At 38.9% G+C, this 17,077-nt stretch overlaps 2 protein-coding genes across 13 annotated transcripts in view; one reads left to right on the plus strand and one right to left on the minus strand.

Annotated features, from left to right (window-relative positions):
• LOC144054993 (cytochrome P450 4V2-like) overlaps positions 1-16,904 on the minus strand; it is a 27,754-nt gene extending 10,850 nt beyond the window's left edge. The window contains exons 1-8 of one of the 9 annotated variants that reach the window (XM_077570512.1): positions 16,532-16,904; positions 11,284-11,352; positions 7,289-7,367; positions 7,067-7,125; positions 5,917-6,339; positions 4,887-5,081; positions 2,100-3,952; positions 792-1,053 (exon numbers count right to left, since the gene is read on the minus strand). In XM_077570512.1, coding sequence (XP_077426638.1) covers positions 816-1,053; positions 2,100-3,952; positions 4,887-5,081; positions 5,917-6,339; positions 7,067-7,093 — 2,736 coding nt within the window. In that variant the 5' untranslated portion in view covers positions 7,094-7,125; positions 7,289-7,367; positions 11,284-11,352; positions 16,532-16,904 and the 3' untranslated portion in view covers positions 792-815. Of the gene's footprint in view, positions 1-391; positions 1,054-2,099; positions 3,953-4,886; positions 5,082-5,916; positions 6,340-7,066; positions 10,169-11,283; positions 11,404-16,531 lie in introns of those variants that run through there. The other 8 variants (XM_077570511.1, XM_077570509.1, XM_077570510.1 and 5 more) reach the window with 8 other exon arrangements.
• The window catches only part of sorbs2a (sorbin and SH3 domain containing 2a), a 46,580-nt gene continuing 45,760 nt past the window's right edge, over positions 16,258-17,077 (plus strand). Inside the window, exon 1 of one of the 4 annotated variants that reach the window (XM_077570501.1) lies at positions 16,258-17,052. The gene's annotated coding sequence lies outside the window, so the exon portion shown is untranslated. The remainder of the gene's footprint in view (positions 17,053-17,077) is intronic. The other 3 variants (XM_077570499.1, XM_077570498.1, XM_077570500.1) reach the window with 3 other exon arrangements.

Below are 17,077 nucleotides of genomic sequence, written 5' to 3' on the forward strand. Positions count from 1 at the left end.
TGGCACGTCTGGACTGTTGGTGATCTGTTTTGTTTGCTCTTGGTGTTGGTAGTTATTTGTTGTTTTATAGGTCAATTATTAATAAAACACCACTTCAGGGTGTACCAAAATAAATCATTGAACATCATATATAAATCATACATCATTTGAGATAGGACCAGTTAGGCGCTGTCCTTATGAAGACAAGCAAGAGTTCATTTATAATTCATGTCAAATGCACAAGCTATAGGACGTCGTAAGTGAGAATAGACACTAGATGTCACTATCACTGTTTTAAGTAAGATGGCTACAATTTGTGAATAAAATCGGACTAACAGTAGATACAAAATATGCCATTTTCTGTTAGTGCATAAAATAGTACTTAAAAATAAATACATTGTTTCTTATGGTATAAAAATTTAATTCATCAATTTATTTAGATAACAAAAGCAGTACCGATAATGGATGGATGTCTTGATGCTTATAGAGTGACATTTTTACTCTAAATAAATTACAGTTTGATGTGTAGTCGCTTTACTGGACAAAATATTAGGAACACAATGTAATGAAATACTGAGCTGTACCTAATATTTTGACTAGGGTCTTTGATACCACTTTTTTTTTCCTAGACTGACAAGAGTACAAAATAATGGGCCTGATACCAATACCACCTGGTATCAGTACTTACCCATCCGTAATTTGGACTAAATATTAAACTTGTACCTAATAAAATGTCCCATCCCATCACACAGTGCCACATTTGTTTGTTCCAGGTGTGCCAATCACACCAAAGTGAAAATAAATTCCCTAACCTGCACCAAAACCCGCAAGGTTGTTCAAAGCCGGGGCGGAAATCGATTGGTCATCCCGAGGGCGATGAGCAGCTTCTGACGGAAGGCGGCCACTCGCTCCTTGTGGACGGGCCAGTGGAGGATGCAGCGTTTCCTCAGCATCCCGCGGCGCAGGAAGAGCGAGCGCGATAGCTTGTAGTCGTGTACGTCCTGCAGGAAGACCAGGATCACAGAGTCCCTGCTGGCCTCCATCACCTGGTGCAATGCATGATGGGCCTTGAAGCTGCATGGAGGGAAACAAAAAGTCAAATAGAAAAAAATTACCTGCGCAACTTTTGTGGGAATTATGGTAGTCTTATATTAGCCTTTGCATTTTCTGTGGGATTTATGGTGGTCTTAAAATTCACAATTCATTAACACTAGCTTTTAAACTCTGGAATCAATAGGAGTGTTATTTAATCTCTGCAAATTATGGGGGATTTTTAGTAGTGTTATCTATAACTGGTAGGATTTATAGTATTGTTATAATTTTAAAACTCCGGAATTGATCGGAGTGTTATTTTAATCTGTGAAATTTATGGGAGTTTTGGTAGTCTCATTTCACTTCTGCCACTTTTGGAGGGTTTATGGTAATTCTAAATATCTTATCACTGGTTTTACAGTATTATTATAATCTGCATAATTTTGTGGGTATTATTGTAGTCTTATTCTAACCAGCAGTATTACTTTAACCCGTGCAATTTTCATTTTGCAGTTCTATACTAACTTGTGTATTTTGGGGGAGAATTAGGGTGGTCTTATTTTAACTTGTGCAACTTTTGTAGGATTTATGGTTGGATTATTCCAACCAGTGTAATTTTTGTGGGATTTACGATAAATTTATGGAATTTGGGGGGATTTTCCAAATGCTTAACCCGAATGCTTATTTTAACCTGTGCAATTTTTAGGATATTAACTGTAGTGTTATGTTAACTAGCGGAATTATGGTTGTTTTATTTTAGCCTGTACAACTTTTTTGAGATATTGTGCAGGATTATTTTAAATTGTGTAATTGGGGCAGATTTCTGATATTCCTATGTTACCCTGCCAAAAGTTTGAAAAACTTGTAGTATTATTACTTTGGCCTTGGGGGATTTATGATGCCTTATTGCTTAATGCCTTATTTGAACCTGCAAATCTTTTCTTCTTTTTTTAACCTGTACAACTTTTGTGGGATTTACGGAAGTCATATCTAAGACTGCGCAATTTATTGGAGATTTTTGCAAGTCCTTGTTAGCCTGGGCTTCCTTTACAAAAGGGTTTTGAAGAAGAAAAAAAAAGAAGATCTACCGGCTGCACCATGGATCACTGAGTAGGCTTTCGGTGACGACAAATAGAATTTTCCGAGAGTTCCTGATGTTCTCCACGATGGACTCCAGCTGGGACATTCCTGCCACTGAATCCCAGTCCAGGCAAAACCTGCACCCCTTGCCTTCAAGGGGTATCATGGCTCTCTCCACCCAGCTGCCATCCACCTCGGCGTGGATGATGTAAGCGTCATATTTGAACTGCCGGCCCTCCTCCACTGTGGCATCACTGAAGCCTAAAGCCCGGTTGACCAGGATGTTCCAATAGAACTGGATCCTCCAGCCATGGAAGCGTACTAGAAGCGCCGTCACGGTCAGCAGCAACACCAGGGTACTGCTCAGTATGTACAGCGCCTGGAATGGCGCCATGTCCTTGCAGGAAAGCGGGTCGAAATCTGTGATGGAACGGTTGAAGTAAGCCAGCGGCGTGTTGCACATGTACTGCCTGTTCATGCCGGGAATGCTGGTAGTGTTGGTGGTGTTCAACCACGTCACAAACCACATGATGCTCTCGCACGTGCAGTCGAAGGGATTCTTATCCATGAGGAGATAGCTAAGGTTGGCCAAAGGAATCCGGAACACCTCAGGCCTCACGGTCGTGATCATGCTCCTCCGCAGATGTAAGACTTTCAGGGAGGTCAGGCTGTCGAAAACGGAGTCCTTCAGGTTGTTGAGCAGATTGTTGCTCAGGCTGAGCTCATGCAGGTTCCTCAGCCCGCTCAGCGCCTCCGAGGGGATTTCATCGATCCCGTTGCTGTCCATCTGCAGGCTCACCATGTTCTCCAACCCTTTCAGGTAGAGCACAGGCCCACCTAAATTGGCGTCCTTCCACAACCGCGCCAGGTTGTTGTGTTGCAGCATGAGGACCTTCAGGTTGACGAGTTCATTCAGGAGGTTGCCTCTCAAGTTGGCAATGTTATTGTTGCTCAGGTCCAAGTAGGCGAGGTTGGACAAGGGTTCGAACGGAGAGCGATCCAAGTTCAAGGACATGGCCGTGAGGCTTTTACTGAGCGTCAGGACCCTGAGAAGAGGAACACCGATAAACGACATGGAGGTGAGATTGATTGTCTGGTGGTTGAAGGACATGTGAAGCTCCTGGAGTCGATCCAAGCCCTGGAACTCTGCCCCGCTCAGAGTCTGCTTGATGAAATTGAAATCTAGAAAAAGGTGGGTGAGGTTCCGCAAATGTGAGAAGGCGCCTTTTTGAATCTGCACAATGGCTGTCGCCGTCAGGTTGAGCTTCAGCAACAGCGACCCGCCCAGCGAAGCCAATGTCTTGTTGGAGATGTTTTTCAGCGATATGTAGCTGCTCCAGCTCAGGTCCAGATTTTTGAGATTTTTCAAGCCTGTGAAGGTGTGCTCGCTAATCATCCGTACCGAAGTCCTCTGCAAACACAAAGTCTCTAGGGCGCCCAACGACTGGAAGGAGAAGTCGTCGATAATGGGCGTGGAGGATGTATGACTTTTCACCAGAGCTTTCCTCAAGTCCAGCTGTTTTAAACTGTCAAGACCCTGAAACGTCTGCTTGGTTAAGTGTTTGATGTTATTGTCTGACAAAACAAGAGCATCCAATTTGCCCAGCCACCGGAACGAGCCATCTTCGATTTTGCCCAAGCCGTTGCCGGAGAGGTCCAGTAAGGTTACGTTGGTTTGCTGCAAATCTTTGAAGGTGCTACTGGTGAGTGTGACCAGCATCATCCTCTGCAAGGACAATGTCTGGATAGACGTTCCCGAGAGGGCAGCGCAGAGTTTGGAGATAGCTGTCGTTCCCATGTTGCTCCCATCCATGATCAAGACACGCAAGTGGGAAATGGGCTGGAAGGAACCAGGCTCCACCTGTGAAAAAATACATAGATAGCATCTATTTAAACCACTAAACGTGTTCTATGTGTCCTGCATATTGCTAGTGTCGGACCAAAATCTATACTTTTGGTCAGTCCACACGTGGTTGTCATTTTTACAAATTTTTGATCAATGTAAAGTACTGAAAATGGCTTGTTCTTTTTGCTGATGCAATGTTACAAACCCCAAAACGTATGAATACATTTTTTAATACTTTGTCCTCCATCCCCAAAAACGTATTTATACGTTTTTTTTTTTGTTTTTTTTTAAATACTAGAGAATACCTGGCTAGACTTTGATACAGCTTTGTTCTGACACGAAGAAGGTCGCTTTAAGCAATGGTAGTTATTACAAAAAACGTACAAGAGATCAGCCAGGGCCATGTTCCAACAAGCTCTTTTTGCCAGTGTTTTCAACAGGTTTGTGAATAATGATGAAACTTAGCTCTATTATAATGCTGATTGCTTCAAAACAGAAATAGATACAAATATACTTTTCTTCCTGATTCCGTTTTCCATGTTTTTCTAGCAATAGAACAGAATATTCTGTGGACCTTGCAAAATCTGTCAAAATCCAATAAAACAGCTGGGAGCGAAGGGGGTTGCTTCAGTGAAAATGGCTGGGACTCCTGAAAAGTGATAATTTTGGAGGTACAAGCTTTTGGCCCGACGTCGGCGATATCCTATTCAGCACTACAACACACAGTCTGACTTGGGGCCAAATGGCAGACTAGTACACCCATGATTGGGCAATGATCTATGACTCATTTACTTGAAAAGCCATGACATGCCAGCTGCTACTGTTCCACTGTAGTGACGTGCCATATCAAATCCAGCCGTCCCATTTCTGGATGCAATGGGCCACTGCCCCATTTGCCCTTAGTGCAAGAGGACTGTAATGGCATAAAAGTGAATGAGTTTTTCCTTACTTTTTTGATGCTGGCGGATTCCAGGTTGAGGACTTGCAGAGATGCTGAATGGTTAAAGAGAGCAAAGTCATCCTCAGCCAAAGTTGAGAATGTGTTAAATCCCAGCCTGAGCTCCACCAGGTCGGGCATCTGAGGCCTGGAGCCCAGCTTGGCGGAGTTGAGATTGTTCTTAGACACATCTAGGAATTTCAGATTCTGAAAGGCAGGGGGAGTCACATGACTTGACATGAATCAGACTACAGCAGTACGTAGTTAATTTTATGACTTGGGACTTGCTTGGTTAAATCTTTAATTTCAGGATAAACATGCAACTTAATCTGAATATTCCTAACTAATGTGTGTTTTGAATTATTGATGACTTGTTAAACACAAGAATGGCTTGAATTAGTGGGGACTTCACGTGGCTTTTTTAATTTAATTTTTACCACAAAACTTAGGACTTGCTTGACTTGTTAATGTTAAAGGGGAAGTTAAACCCCCCCCCCAACAGTTTTTAACAATATGTTTTATGCAACCCCACTAGTCTAAATAAGATATTGTGATTAATATTGCATTAGAGTTAGTTAAGCAACAAAATCCAGCAGTCTTTATCAATACCGGGAGGCAGCCATTTTGCCACTTGCTGTCGAGTGAAAATGACATCATAGTTGCTCAGGATTCAGGTAACAACCAATCACAGCTCAGCTTCAGAAAGCAGGTGAGCTGTGATTGGTCATTGCCTGAGCCCTGGACAACTGTGATGCCATCTTCAGTCGACAGCAAGTGGCAAAATTGCAGCCCCCCGAGATGGATGGAAAGGGCTGGATTTTGATGCATAATCATATTCACACATATAATGTAATATTAATCACAATTTCATGTTGAGACAAGCGAGGTCGCATATATTATTGTCAAGAAATGTTAACGGTTGACTTTCCCTTAAAGACTTGAGGCTTACTATGACATTGCACATACGTGCTTTACTTATGACTTCTGCATGAAAAGAGAAGTAAAGTAAGTCCGAAAGTCACCAGATAGCGAATCCGAATACCTGCAGCCCGGCAAAGACTTCCCCTTTGAGCTTCAGCCTGTTGCTCGACAAACGAAACCTGGTTAGGCTCCCGCAGGCGCTCAGATCCTTTTCCTGGATGACGTGCACCTCGTTGTGGTCCACGTCGAGAGTCTGCAGCAGGGGCAGCGCCCGACACAGCCCACCATCCAGGTAGGTGATGCTGTTGAAACCAACATCCAGTTGCAGGAGACCTGCGTAAGGGGCCAGGGACTCTGGCGGGATCTGGTTCAGTCGGTTGTGGGACAGATCCAAGATGGTGATATTTCTGGGGAGGTCGGGCGGCACGGCAGCCAGGCTCAAGCGGCTGCAGTCGGCTTTGCCGCCTTGGATGCGGCAAGAGGTCGTCTTCTTCTGGGACGCCTCGACGAGGAAAACCAGGATGAAGTGGCCCAGTAGAAACACCTGTAGGGATGACAGGGAAAATGTTTTGGAGTGTCTTTTTAGAAGACACTCAAAAACTTTGGAAATAGTTTAAAATAAATAAATAAAAATCAGTCATCAGTGTCTCCTGATGATACCTCCAAATGTGCTAAAACATAAGATACAGCCAAAGACCTGTCTAAACAGGAAAGTAGCACAGTGGTATCAAGGGATGTTTTTTGGCTAAACATAAAAAAAGATTTTAAAAAACACACACACAAACACCTAGCTAATTAACAGTTACAACGGAATTGCTCAAATGACCCTACTGTCGACAACAAACAGCAGATATCTCACCCACTAGTTGCTAGCCAAAACAAAGCAATCGGATGTGTGTTCAACTAAAAACAGAAAACAGCCCGCTCATTAACGAACAGATCAAAAGTCACTTGAAAATATTTAAATAAGCTTATATTTACCAACAAAAAGCTTGTATCTAACATTTTGTGATTTTTCTCTTCAAGATTTAAAAAGATTAAAGATTTTTATTTTTTTTTTAAAGAAGACAAAAACAGTATGCTAGCTAGCAAATAGAGCAAAAGTCATATGGACTCATTTCAATGTGTTTAAAAAAAATAAATTACACATATTCAATTCCCTAATTAGTTTTAACTATCACTTGATTATTTTACACAATCCAAAATAAGCCCCACAAAAACAAATGTTTATCCACGTTATACATTTTTTGTCATTTCCTCCAAGTTCTTACCAGCTTTTTCCCTTCTCTGTAGCTCATGGTTTCCAAACGGAGAAGTCGTATTTCCTCAGCAGTGGAGACACCAGAGACTTCAATGAATAAGCTTTGTGAGAGCAAATAAATACGGACATGACATTTCTAATTCCATTTTACTTCTTCTTTCTAGTTTCACTCTTTGAGCAGTATGTACAAACCACACACCAAAACGCACAGACAAACACGACAACCACTGACCAGGTTTCTTTTCAGTGCCAAGCTGGCTGAAGAAAACTTTGTCTGCTGGGCCTCCATTTTGACTCCTTCAAAAGGTTTCCTTTAAGAATGATTTAACCGTCATTAACAAAGACAAAAGCCAGGTCAGGTGTACAAATACACAAAAAGAAAAAGCTACTTGCACGCTTCCTGAGTGGGCGGTGCTTCCACATACTTTGACCTTGACACATACACACGCACGCACGCACACACACGCCACACACAGAACAGTACAATAAAAGAAACCTGTTTTTAATACCCTCAAGCTGCATCATGCACACATGAATGAATGGGGGGAATACCCACACAGCAGGCCTGGGCAGAGAACGACTTTTCAAATGAGTTTTTATTTGCAGTTAGACCGAAATCTGAACCAGTCCATGATTCCAAAAACATGCACGTAAGGTTCATTGAAGACTCGAAATTGTGTTTTGGTGTGAATGTGAGTGAAATGGTGCCCTGCGAGAGGCTGGCAACCAGTCAATGGTGTACCGCCTCTTGCTCGAAGTCTGCTAGGCTTAGGCTCAAGTTCAGTGACCAGGGACCCTAATGAGGACAAGCAGAACACAAAATAGATGGGTCTACTTTGGATGGATTAAAAACGCAGATATGATTGGAAAATGTGGCTGGTGTTGCTTAAAACTACCACTAGATGGCAGCACAAATCCATAAATCATCCACTGTCTTACTGCTGTATGCCATTGTTTGTTGTAGGTTGTTTTTTTAAACCCCATTTACATGGTTAACATTAAGCTTTATAGTGATTATTACTTGTGTTTTACATATTGTTTATTTACTTATGTTTAACTTATGTTTAGACTTGCAGTTTGACCATCACTTGTCCAGCCTTTCCTCATTATTATAATATACCTTGAAAGAATGCTACAAAAATAAAAAATAAGAATATACAAATACATACACTATTTAAAAAAAAAGCTAAAAAAAAATATTTCAATTATAAAATGTTAAAAATAATTATTGAAGTATTATAAAGTACAAAATTAAAATAAAATGTAAATACTGAAATAAAATAAAATGCTGAAATACAAATATGAACATAATTATTTAAAATAACAGCCCAAAATTAAATACGAAAATAATACATTTGATTTATAAATAGTAAATGAAACCAAAAAAATCTAAATAAAGAACTGTACAAAAACAAATTCCAAAAATATTTGCAAAATAATAAAAAATAAAAATAAACTTTCTCAAAACGTATAAAAATATCTTAATACTACTAGATAGAGCAGAGCTATATGGTTGAGTTCATGGACTATTTTTTTTTTTTTAACGGCCATTTTTAAGAACAAAATGAATCTTACAGACAAAATGTTCATAAAAGCATTATTGCGAGAGAGAGAAAAAACAAAAACAACACATAAAACCACCTCCCCGCCCCACTAATGTGTAATTATTAAAGCAATTTTCAAAACTGGACAAAGCGGTGAGCACGAGTGCCCTCCAGGGTGCGCCGCAGTTTAATAACCGCTGACAATCAACATGTCTCCTCAATCTCTTCAGCCACATGCAGACTAACCAATTGTATCAGTTGACCTCGCGTTTACCTTTTTATCCTCCCTCCCTCAGATTAATAGAGCACAACCGTCCTGCCCTGCGATAGAAGTCACCTGAATGGTTTAGTCCACTGCTAAACTCCGCCGGTTTACACGCTATAATAAAATTCTGCAGAAATGCTGCAGTTCTGTGTTGTTTTAAGGGCTGTATTTCATAGGCAATTTAGGGTTTGATATTTATGAGTATTTTATATACAGAAAAGGGGAATTAAATTATTCTAGCTCTTTGACTGCCAAAAACGTTAAATAACGTTTAGTAAAATGCTACGGAGGAGTGCCAAAGACGTTAAAAGACGTTTGTTTCAAAACAGAGGTGAAACTAACCATTTTCTATTGTTGATTACTGAAAAACGGAATAAGGTAGAAACAAACTTTTTTTTCTGATGAAGGATGAGAGTCCAATCTTTCATTTGGTAGTATGTGTGTTTCCATAGTCCAAACACATAATTTTCTGTGGACCTTGAAAAATCAGTCAAAATGCTTAAATCGCCTGGCACCCACGGCATCCCTTTTCTGAAAACGTCTGGCAGTCAAAGAGCTAGTAATAAATTCCTAGATATTCAAAAACTCTTTTAATTTCCAAGTCTAATATTATATTATTTTAATTCCAAATACAAGTGAGCCTGCATTAGGTTTTGAGGCTGACAATACAGTACTGTATTTTTATTGAACCACAAAATGTGAAAATGTGATAGTCGAGTAAGAAGTAGATGACCAAAAAGAAGGGGAAATGGGCAATTTTGAGAGGCTGTGGGGATGATCAATTACCTCAGTCACTGACTCCACCTGATCATTTCAGCGTCAGACACTCTCCATGCTTTGCTTTCTAGCCACAGGCTCATATGAAATTATAAATAATTTTAAGTATTAATATTAAAGCACTCTGTATACAGTATACTGTATAAAACGGTGGCTATTCCATGCTGTCTGTCTAGTCACACCTACTCGAGCGCACATAGCGCTGAGTTGGCATCCTGGCCTTTCAGCTCAGCAGTCAATCTGCGTAGATTTTTGAGGAATTGAATTCATTTTTAAAATAAAGCTGTACCGCAGCAAAATATTGAAAAAGGGAAGTGCTGAGAATACTTACCACATGCAATGGTCAAGTCATCATGCCGGTGTATTATATAACCTTTATTACCATATGGGTAACGTTCAATTCAAGTCACTTTTTAAGTTTAAAAATGAGCAACACTGTATACTGTAATTACGCTTAAGTAAAAAGAAAAATTACTCATCCGTAGTAATAAAAATGAAGCAGAAAAGTGTTTGCACAGCGATACAGGATGGCTTAAAATTTTTTATATATATATATATATATATATATATATATATATATATATATATATATATATATATATACATATACATGATTATTTGTTAAGTGCTAACTGTCTGGCTCTCTTCTCATTGTAAAGTGACAGGAGATCAATACGGTTAATATTGCATGTGCTGCTCTGTTCACTCTTTGCAGGGCAGTACAGCACACTGAAACAACAGACTATCTGCATACATTATCCTGTACTGTTGTGATTACCAGCACAATTTTACAGCGCGTCTCAATTGGTGGACTGTGAGACTATGAGATTTTGACAAAAGTATTTAAAAGAATTCATTCCATAGGATAAAAAATGAACTCAATCTTTAGCTGGGTCAAATTGCGGCCATCAACAACAAACCTTTAGAACTGAAGAGGAAATTGTTCTAGTCACAATTTGAAATTCTTAATTAACTTACAAGGGTAAAAAGAAGTTAGCTACCAAGCATTTTCACATTTTTAACTATTATACAAGCGCAAAAGGAAGTGAAAGAGCCCATGTAAAAAAAAAAAAAAGTTATTTGCATAACTTTTGACATCCTTTTATCAAGTATGCAAGATAAGTTTTTCATTAATATTTGAAATGTAAATCAGCTTTTCTCTGATGATTTAATATGAAATATGGAAAACAGCTTAACGCCCTAAATGGCCAGTTTGTTACAGAAGTGTTTGAGGCTGCACATACAGTAAACTGTACATTATCACATTAACAAACCATAAAAAGATAAAAATAACAATCAAGGAAGACGTGGGTTGCTACAGAAAGATGATGTGGGTGAAAATTAAAAAGGGAGGACTTTATTTTGAGGCTTGCTCAGCTTGCAGTCACTTTGAGTGTAACCAGTGCAGTATGCTATATTTTTGCACGCTTCGCTATTTCATACATTATACATGATTAACACTGGTACAGTAAGTATTGTTGTAAAACAACAGAAAAACACACCAGAAGAATATCAAAATGAAATCATGTATTGTTTTCATGTATGTCGGAATTTAATTTAATTTAAAAGAAATATGATTAAGTGTCATTACTGTAGTTCATAATGGTAGTATCTTGGCTCCATTTTCCAAAATAAAAATACCTTAACTTTCCTCAATGTTGAGGTCCACCTGGCTGAACACACAGATCACCATCATCTTAGACATGTTTCCTAAAAAGGAACAGGAGAGATTCAGGGTCAAATTCCTCATCCTTAAAAATCCTGCAAAGACACAAGAATGATGTAAGACGATAGGGTCCTAAAAGCAGTCTGCTAACTCATTCATCCCAAATGTCTACATGCATTAGGATTGTAGATCTGCTTGCTGCTGCAGGGTCCTTAATCACCTTCTGTTCCCCCACTCCAACTCTTGATTAATTGGATTAATAGGCCCATTTCTTAATTATAGAAGCTGAAAATCTACCAATAGGATTTGCAGATTTTCCAGAGAACAATCATGGAAGGAATTCCAACGATTTAATAAATACTTTCTTCGAGCAGGCTTATTAGCACTGTGTACCGTTTAAATAAGGAACATTGAATAACTTGTACTGAAATACGGGTTGGATTAAAATGTGTCGCACAAAAGTTAATTGTGTATCTAAATAGTTTAAAAACAAACAGTTCAAAGAGGTTGAATCAAATACAAATGTTTTATTCTAAAATGTAAAACAACTGAATGATAAACAACACATAAAAATGAAATATAAATGATCCGATTAAAAATAATAAATAAACTAATAATGTATTTTAAATAAAACAAAAAAATAATAATAAATTGATTAAAAAAATAAAATATTAATCATTTAAAAAATGTATTAAAAATACACACAAAATAAGAGAAAACGCTGTTGTTTTACTTTTTGATTAGATATTAGTTGGAGTTTTTGTGTGTTGACGTTGCCACAGAATGGTGTCAGGGAAAAAGTGTGATGATAACCATAAAACAAGAAATATATACCTTATAAAAAAAAACATACGCAAGATTATTTTTGTAAAATTGTTATATGTATTATGTATGATTCCATTTCACTTTACACAATTTTTCTCATATTAGTCTGTATCATAATTGCATTTTTTTCCCAACTTTTCCCAAAATAAGACAAATAACAATAAATTCAACAACAACAAAAAAGATGATAACAATTGCCTGGAATCAACCATACGCAGATTATCATGACCCGTATGACTGCCAACTTCCGCACACACTAAGAAAAAACAAAAAAATTTCGTACGCACATTGCTATTTTGTATTGATACTGTAACAGTACGGTAATTTAAAACTACTTAGGCAACTATATATAGAAGTAAACGCTTTCATCTGAAAACTGACAACTTGTATCATTTTAGCAGTAATGGCGATTAAGTTTGTATTATCTAATGAGGTTTCTTTACCTCATTCACTGCCATTGACGGCTATAGACGTCAACAAGAGAATGAAAACCTAGAAAAAAAAATTGTTTTTGTACATTTAGAAAATATATAAAATTTGTGATTAATTAAAGTCACGGGATTAATTATGAAAAATTCCTAATTTTGAAATATTTTTTTCTTCTTTCTTTTTTTAATTAAAAAAAAGTATTTTTAATTTTTTTTTAAAGAAAAGATTCTAAAAAATAAGGGGCGTCAGGCGATTACATTTTTTAATCATGATTAATAGCATGACTTCACTAGTTAACTTACGATTAATCACAAATTTTATATCTGTTCTAAGTGTACAATGATAAAAAAAAAATCTAGCTTTTCATACTCTTGTTAACAAAAGTGGGAAAAATGTTAAACTAATACAAATAGTTAAAATTAATTTTTGACCTCTATAGCCATCAATGGCAGTGAATGAGTTAAACAGCAACATCACCAACTACTGGCCTGGCATGCACAGTGCAGCATTTTGTAGTCTCTGCCATCCGAGGTCCTTTTGACAACATTATCATCAGAACGTAAAACATTTCCAAAAATGCCCCAAAAAAAATTCAATCTCATATGTTGTCAGTATTGAGACTGATTCATCCTCACACCCAAGACCCAAACAACACCTGCTGTACTGTATCAATCTGCTTGGCAGCGGATGCAGCAGATGCCAGTGTTGGCGTGAAGTGTAAGTGTAATCATAATAATAATGTAACAGGGCACTCGCTATCGCTAGTTGTGCTTTGATAGACGTAAAGAGGTGCATTACATAACACACAAATTCCCTACTTCATGCCCTCATAAGGAGAGGCAAGAGAGGTGCATGACAATGTTAGCTCAGCTGCACAAGCAAGATGAAGTGCCCAAGAAGAAGCCCGTCAGGAAAGAAATCAATGAACGTGGATAAGAAAAGAAAACAATTTCTAACTGCCCCGCCGCTTGTTGCTAGGCAGATTTTGGAGGGCTCAATTAGAACTATTGGCTATTGATAAGCGTCAGCCAGTTAATTAATAATCACAAATTCTGCTTGGTGATAAGTGGGCGGGCATATAATCAAGCCTGATGAATTTGTCTTAGCAACAAGTGGCCTGGCAGTTATAATCAAGCCCTGAGAATTCCGTCAGCAACAAGTTATAATTTATTTAGCCCTAAAAATTCTGCCTAGCGACAAGTGGCAGTTAATTGAGCCTTACAGAATTTTAGGCACTGGACTTATTTGTCCATGATTTAGTGTTGATTGTGGGTTTCCCCACCTATGCATACAAGTTGAACACATGATAAATCAGGGTTGTATTGCTAAAACAATTAGCTGCATCCTAAAACAAAAGGTCAACAGGGTTGCAGAACAGGTTGCTGCCACACGACACACAGTCATCAAGGCTGGTGTTATCATACGAAATATGTTTGAGGGTCACTTCAGAGATTATGCAGGCAGCTTGAACCATCTATAGATGTAAAAATATATATATACTGTGTATATACACACACACACAAGTTGTACGTGAGCCCTATGAATTCTGCCTAGCAACATGTGAGTAGACAGTGAAAATCGAGTTCTATGAAATTCTGACTAGCAGCAAATGGCTGGGCATCTAAAATTGAGCCCTACAAATTCTGCCTAGCAACAAGTGATAATTTAGCTCTATGAATTCTGCCTAGTAAAAAGTTGTAATTTTCATTTCATTTTATTAGAGTAATTGTAACTAACAAAGACAAAGCCAGATGACAAATTGCTGAAGTTACAATTGAGCCCTGCGATATCTGTCGAGCAAAAGTTTGCTGGGAAGTTACAATTAAGGCCTACGAATTTTGCCTAGCAACAAGTTATAATTGATCTTAGGAATTCTGCCTAGCAACAGGTAATCGGGTAGTTAAAATTGTGCTTTATGAGTCTGAAACAAGGGTCAACAATGTGGTGCCCGTGCGCACCAGGTAGCCCCGAAGGACCACATCATGAGTAGCCACAATTAATGGGACATTGTGATTTTCTAAAAATGTTGTAGAAATGACAATTTCAAAATGTAAACAATTGCATTAATGGATGCCTGTTGGTATTTATCTCTTTACTAATCGTGAGAAATCATTAACATGATCAGTGTCTTCTCATAAATTAATATACCTTATTAACAATAACATATCAAGGTAATTTAGGCACATTTGTTATTTCAGAAGTGTGTATCAGACTTGTACCTCTTCAAATTAAATCAGTACCCAAGAAGTACTGTAGCTCAGTTTCAGAAAGGTTGATGACCCCCGATCTAAAACCTAAAAACACCACTACATATTATATTAACTAAAAGATTAAGACATGTTATGGGAGTTGGAGGTTTGAGTAATTTAACGCGATTATTGCCAAGTCGAAACTTTACCAGCTCTTAAGACATTGCAGATCACCTATAAATGACGCTGATGTGATGTCATTGCCAGACCATGACTTCATGTACTCAAACCCCATTCAGCACTATCATGCCACCTTCTAACACTGACCAGACTTCTGAACTTCACTCTATCAGCTGTTCCAAATGTGGATCCCTTTGAGAGTGGAAAGATGTGAGGGCGCTCTGATTTAAAAAAAAACAAAAAAACATCTATGTGCCAAGCTGCTGGTTTCACTTTATGGATGGCATCTGTGCATGTCAAAAGAGCCAAGAGGGCATTAATAGGAGCTTGATGTGGATGCAGTTTATATACACACTATATACATATATACATTTTTTATTCATATTCACAACAAATATTGTTCATATTTAATCTGGACAATGCCCCCAATTACAGTTTCAGAGACCACTGTGGCTACCAATAGATTTAACCTACTCCCCATCCTTGTCTAATTGCCCTGCCATTAGTACATATGTACCTGCATCAACCTTGGATTATCACGTCAGTGATAATGTATTGCCATAATTTGGCTCTTGGCCCACTCATAATGTATAGCCTATAAAAAGGCCTCTACATGATAACATGTATGTGATTAATGATGTCAAATTGACTCAAAGGCCAACCTATAAAGCAAAGAAGAGACAGCGACAAAGGACCAAAGGCATAAGACCAAGAAGAGATCTTGTTGGCACAAAGGTCAAATATCAGAAAAGCTCTAAATTGGAACCCCTTAATTAAAAACATTCACAAACAGATGTAGCCTAATGTTTATAATTTAAATGAATGGTCTGTAATTAATCTCAGCCTCAGAACAAAGATATATACTGCATGCCTTATTTTTATTGGTTAAAAAAGAATATAGAAATGGGTTTGCTAGCAAAGCACTGTGCTGTGCAACATGCTAGTGGCCAAACCTTTTCACATAATAGTACTGTTATGTTCACCATGGACATTTAAAGCCAAAAATGGACTATATATTCAGGAATGCATTGCACGTTGTGGTAGTCATTTTGAGCTAGTGGCATCCATGGTGAATGTAAACAAGGTGAGTGAACCATTGTGACTCTGGAGCCATGGATTGCAGAACCCTGATCTATAGTATATGAGTGTTTTTGTACCTTTAACTCTTTGTTAGTTAAAAAAAAAAGGGGGGGGGGGGGTGCTGTTGTTAAGCTATGTAGATGGTACATCCTGGCATTTAAAATGGGGTGTGGAGACTTAATGCTAGCAAACATTTTCGAACAGGCTATCTGTAGTGTAGCGCATTAGCATGGTTACCTGGGCAAACTGCTCACAGGCAAGTGTGCATTCTAAAGTACCTGTACTATGTACTGGCCAATAGTCATACAGTACATATATGTATAGCAATACCGTATGTGTTTTTTTTTTAAAGTCTGTTGCTTTCTTGGTGGTAGCAAAACGTTGCTAACAGCCTAGCTAACTATACTGTAGACCGTTGTCATGGATACCCCGCGCAAATTGCTCACAGGCTGTTGGTGGGCAACAAGCCAATAACAATTTACAGTAAACGCCATTTTGCGCAGTACCGGTCAATACTCACACAAAACACACGGGAAGCGCGGCTGAGGTTAGCGAAGTTCCGAATCCGAACCGCCGGTTCGTAAAAGGACATTCGCTGTCACCTTCTCCCCGCCTCCCGTGAGGGTGCTTGTCCTTGTCGCCAGGGAGAGCGGGGAGGAGCGGAGCTGAAGCCGGAGGGCGAGCGAGAGAGCACTCAGAGCAGCGGGCGGGGGCATCGGACTTTTCGCCGCATTACAATTCCACTGCCCCCACCCCCGACGCCCCCTCCCACCCGGTGACCCCCTGTGAGAGGTGGGAGTTGTCCGCCTGGGTGAATCCACCAGGCAGGCAGGCTACTAGTAAGCAGGTGGAGTTAGTAAGCAGGTGGACGGCCGCTTGCATCGCTCGCTCCTCGCCTGTCTGTTGTATTTATTTATTTTTTTTTTACGCGTGCGCGAATGACGTGTTAAAGACAAGTGAGGACTTTTTCTGTTTTTTTGGTTTGTTTGTTACATGGAGGACGCTGACAAGCTAGCCAGGACGAGGCTGCTTTGCTAAAAGGTAAGCACCTTACCGAAAACATCAC

Source organism: Vanacampus margaritifer, chromosome 7 (assembly GCF_051991255.1).
Source record: "Vanacampus margaritifer isolate UIUO_Vmar chromosome 7, RoL_Vmar_1.0, whole genome shotgun sequence".
NCBI classification, from domain to species: Eukaryota; Metazoa; Chordata; class Actinopteri; order Syngnathiformes; family Syngnathidae; genus Vanacampus; species Vanacampus margaritifer.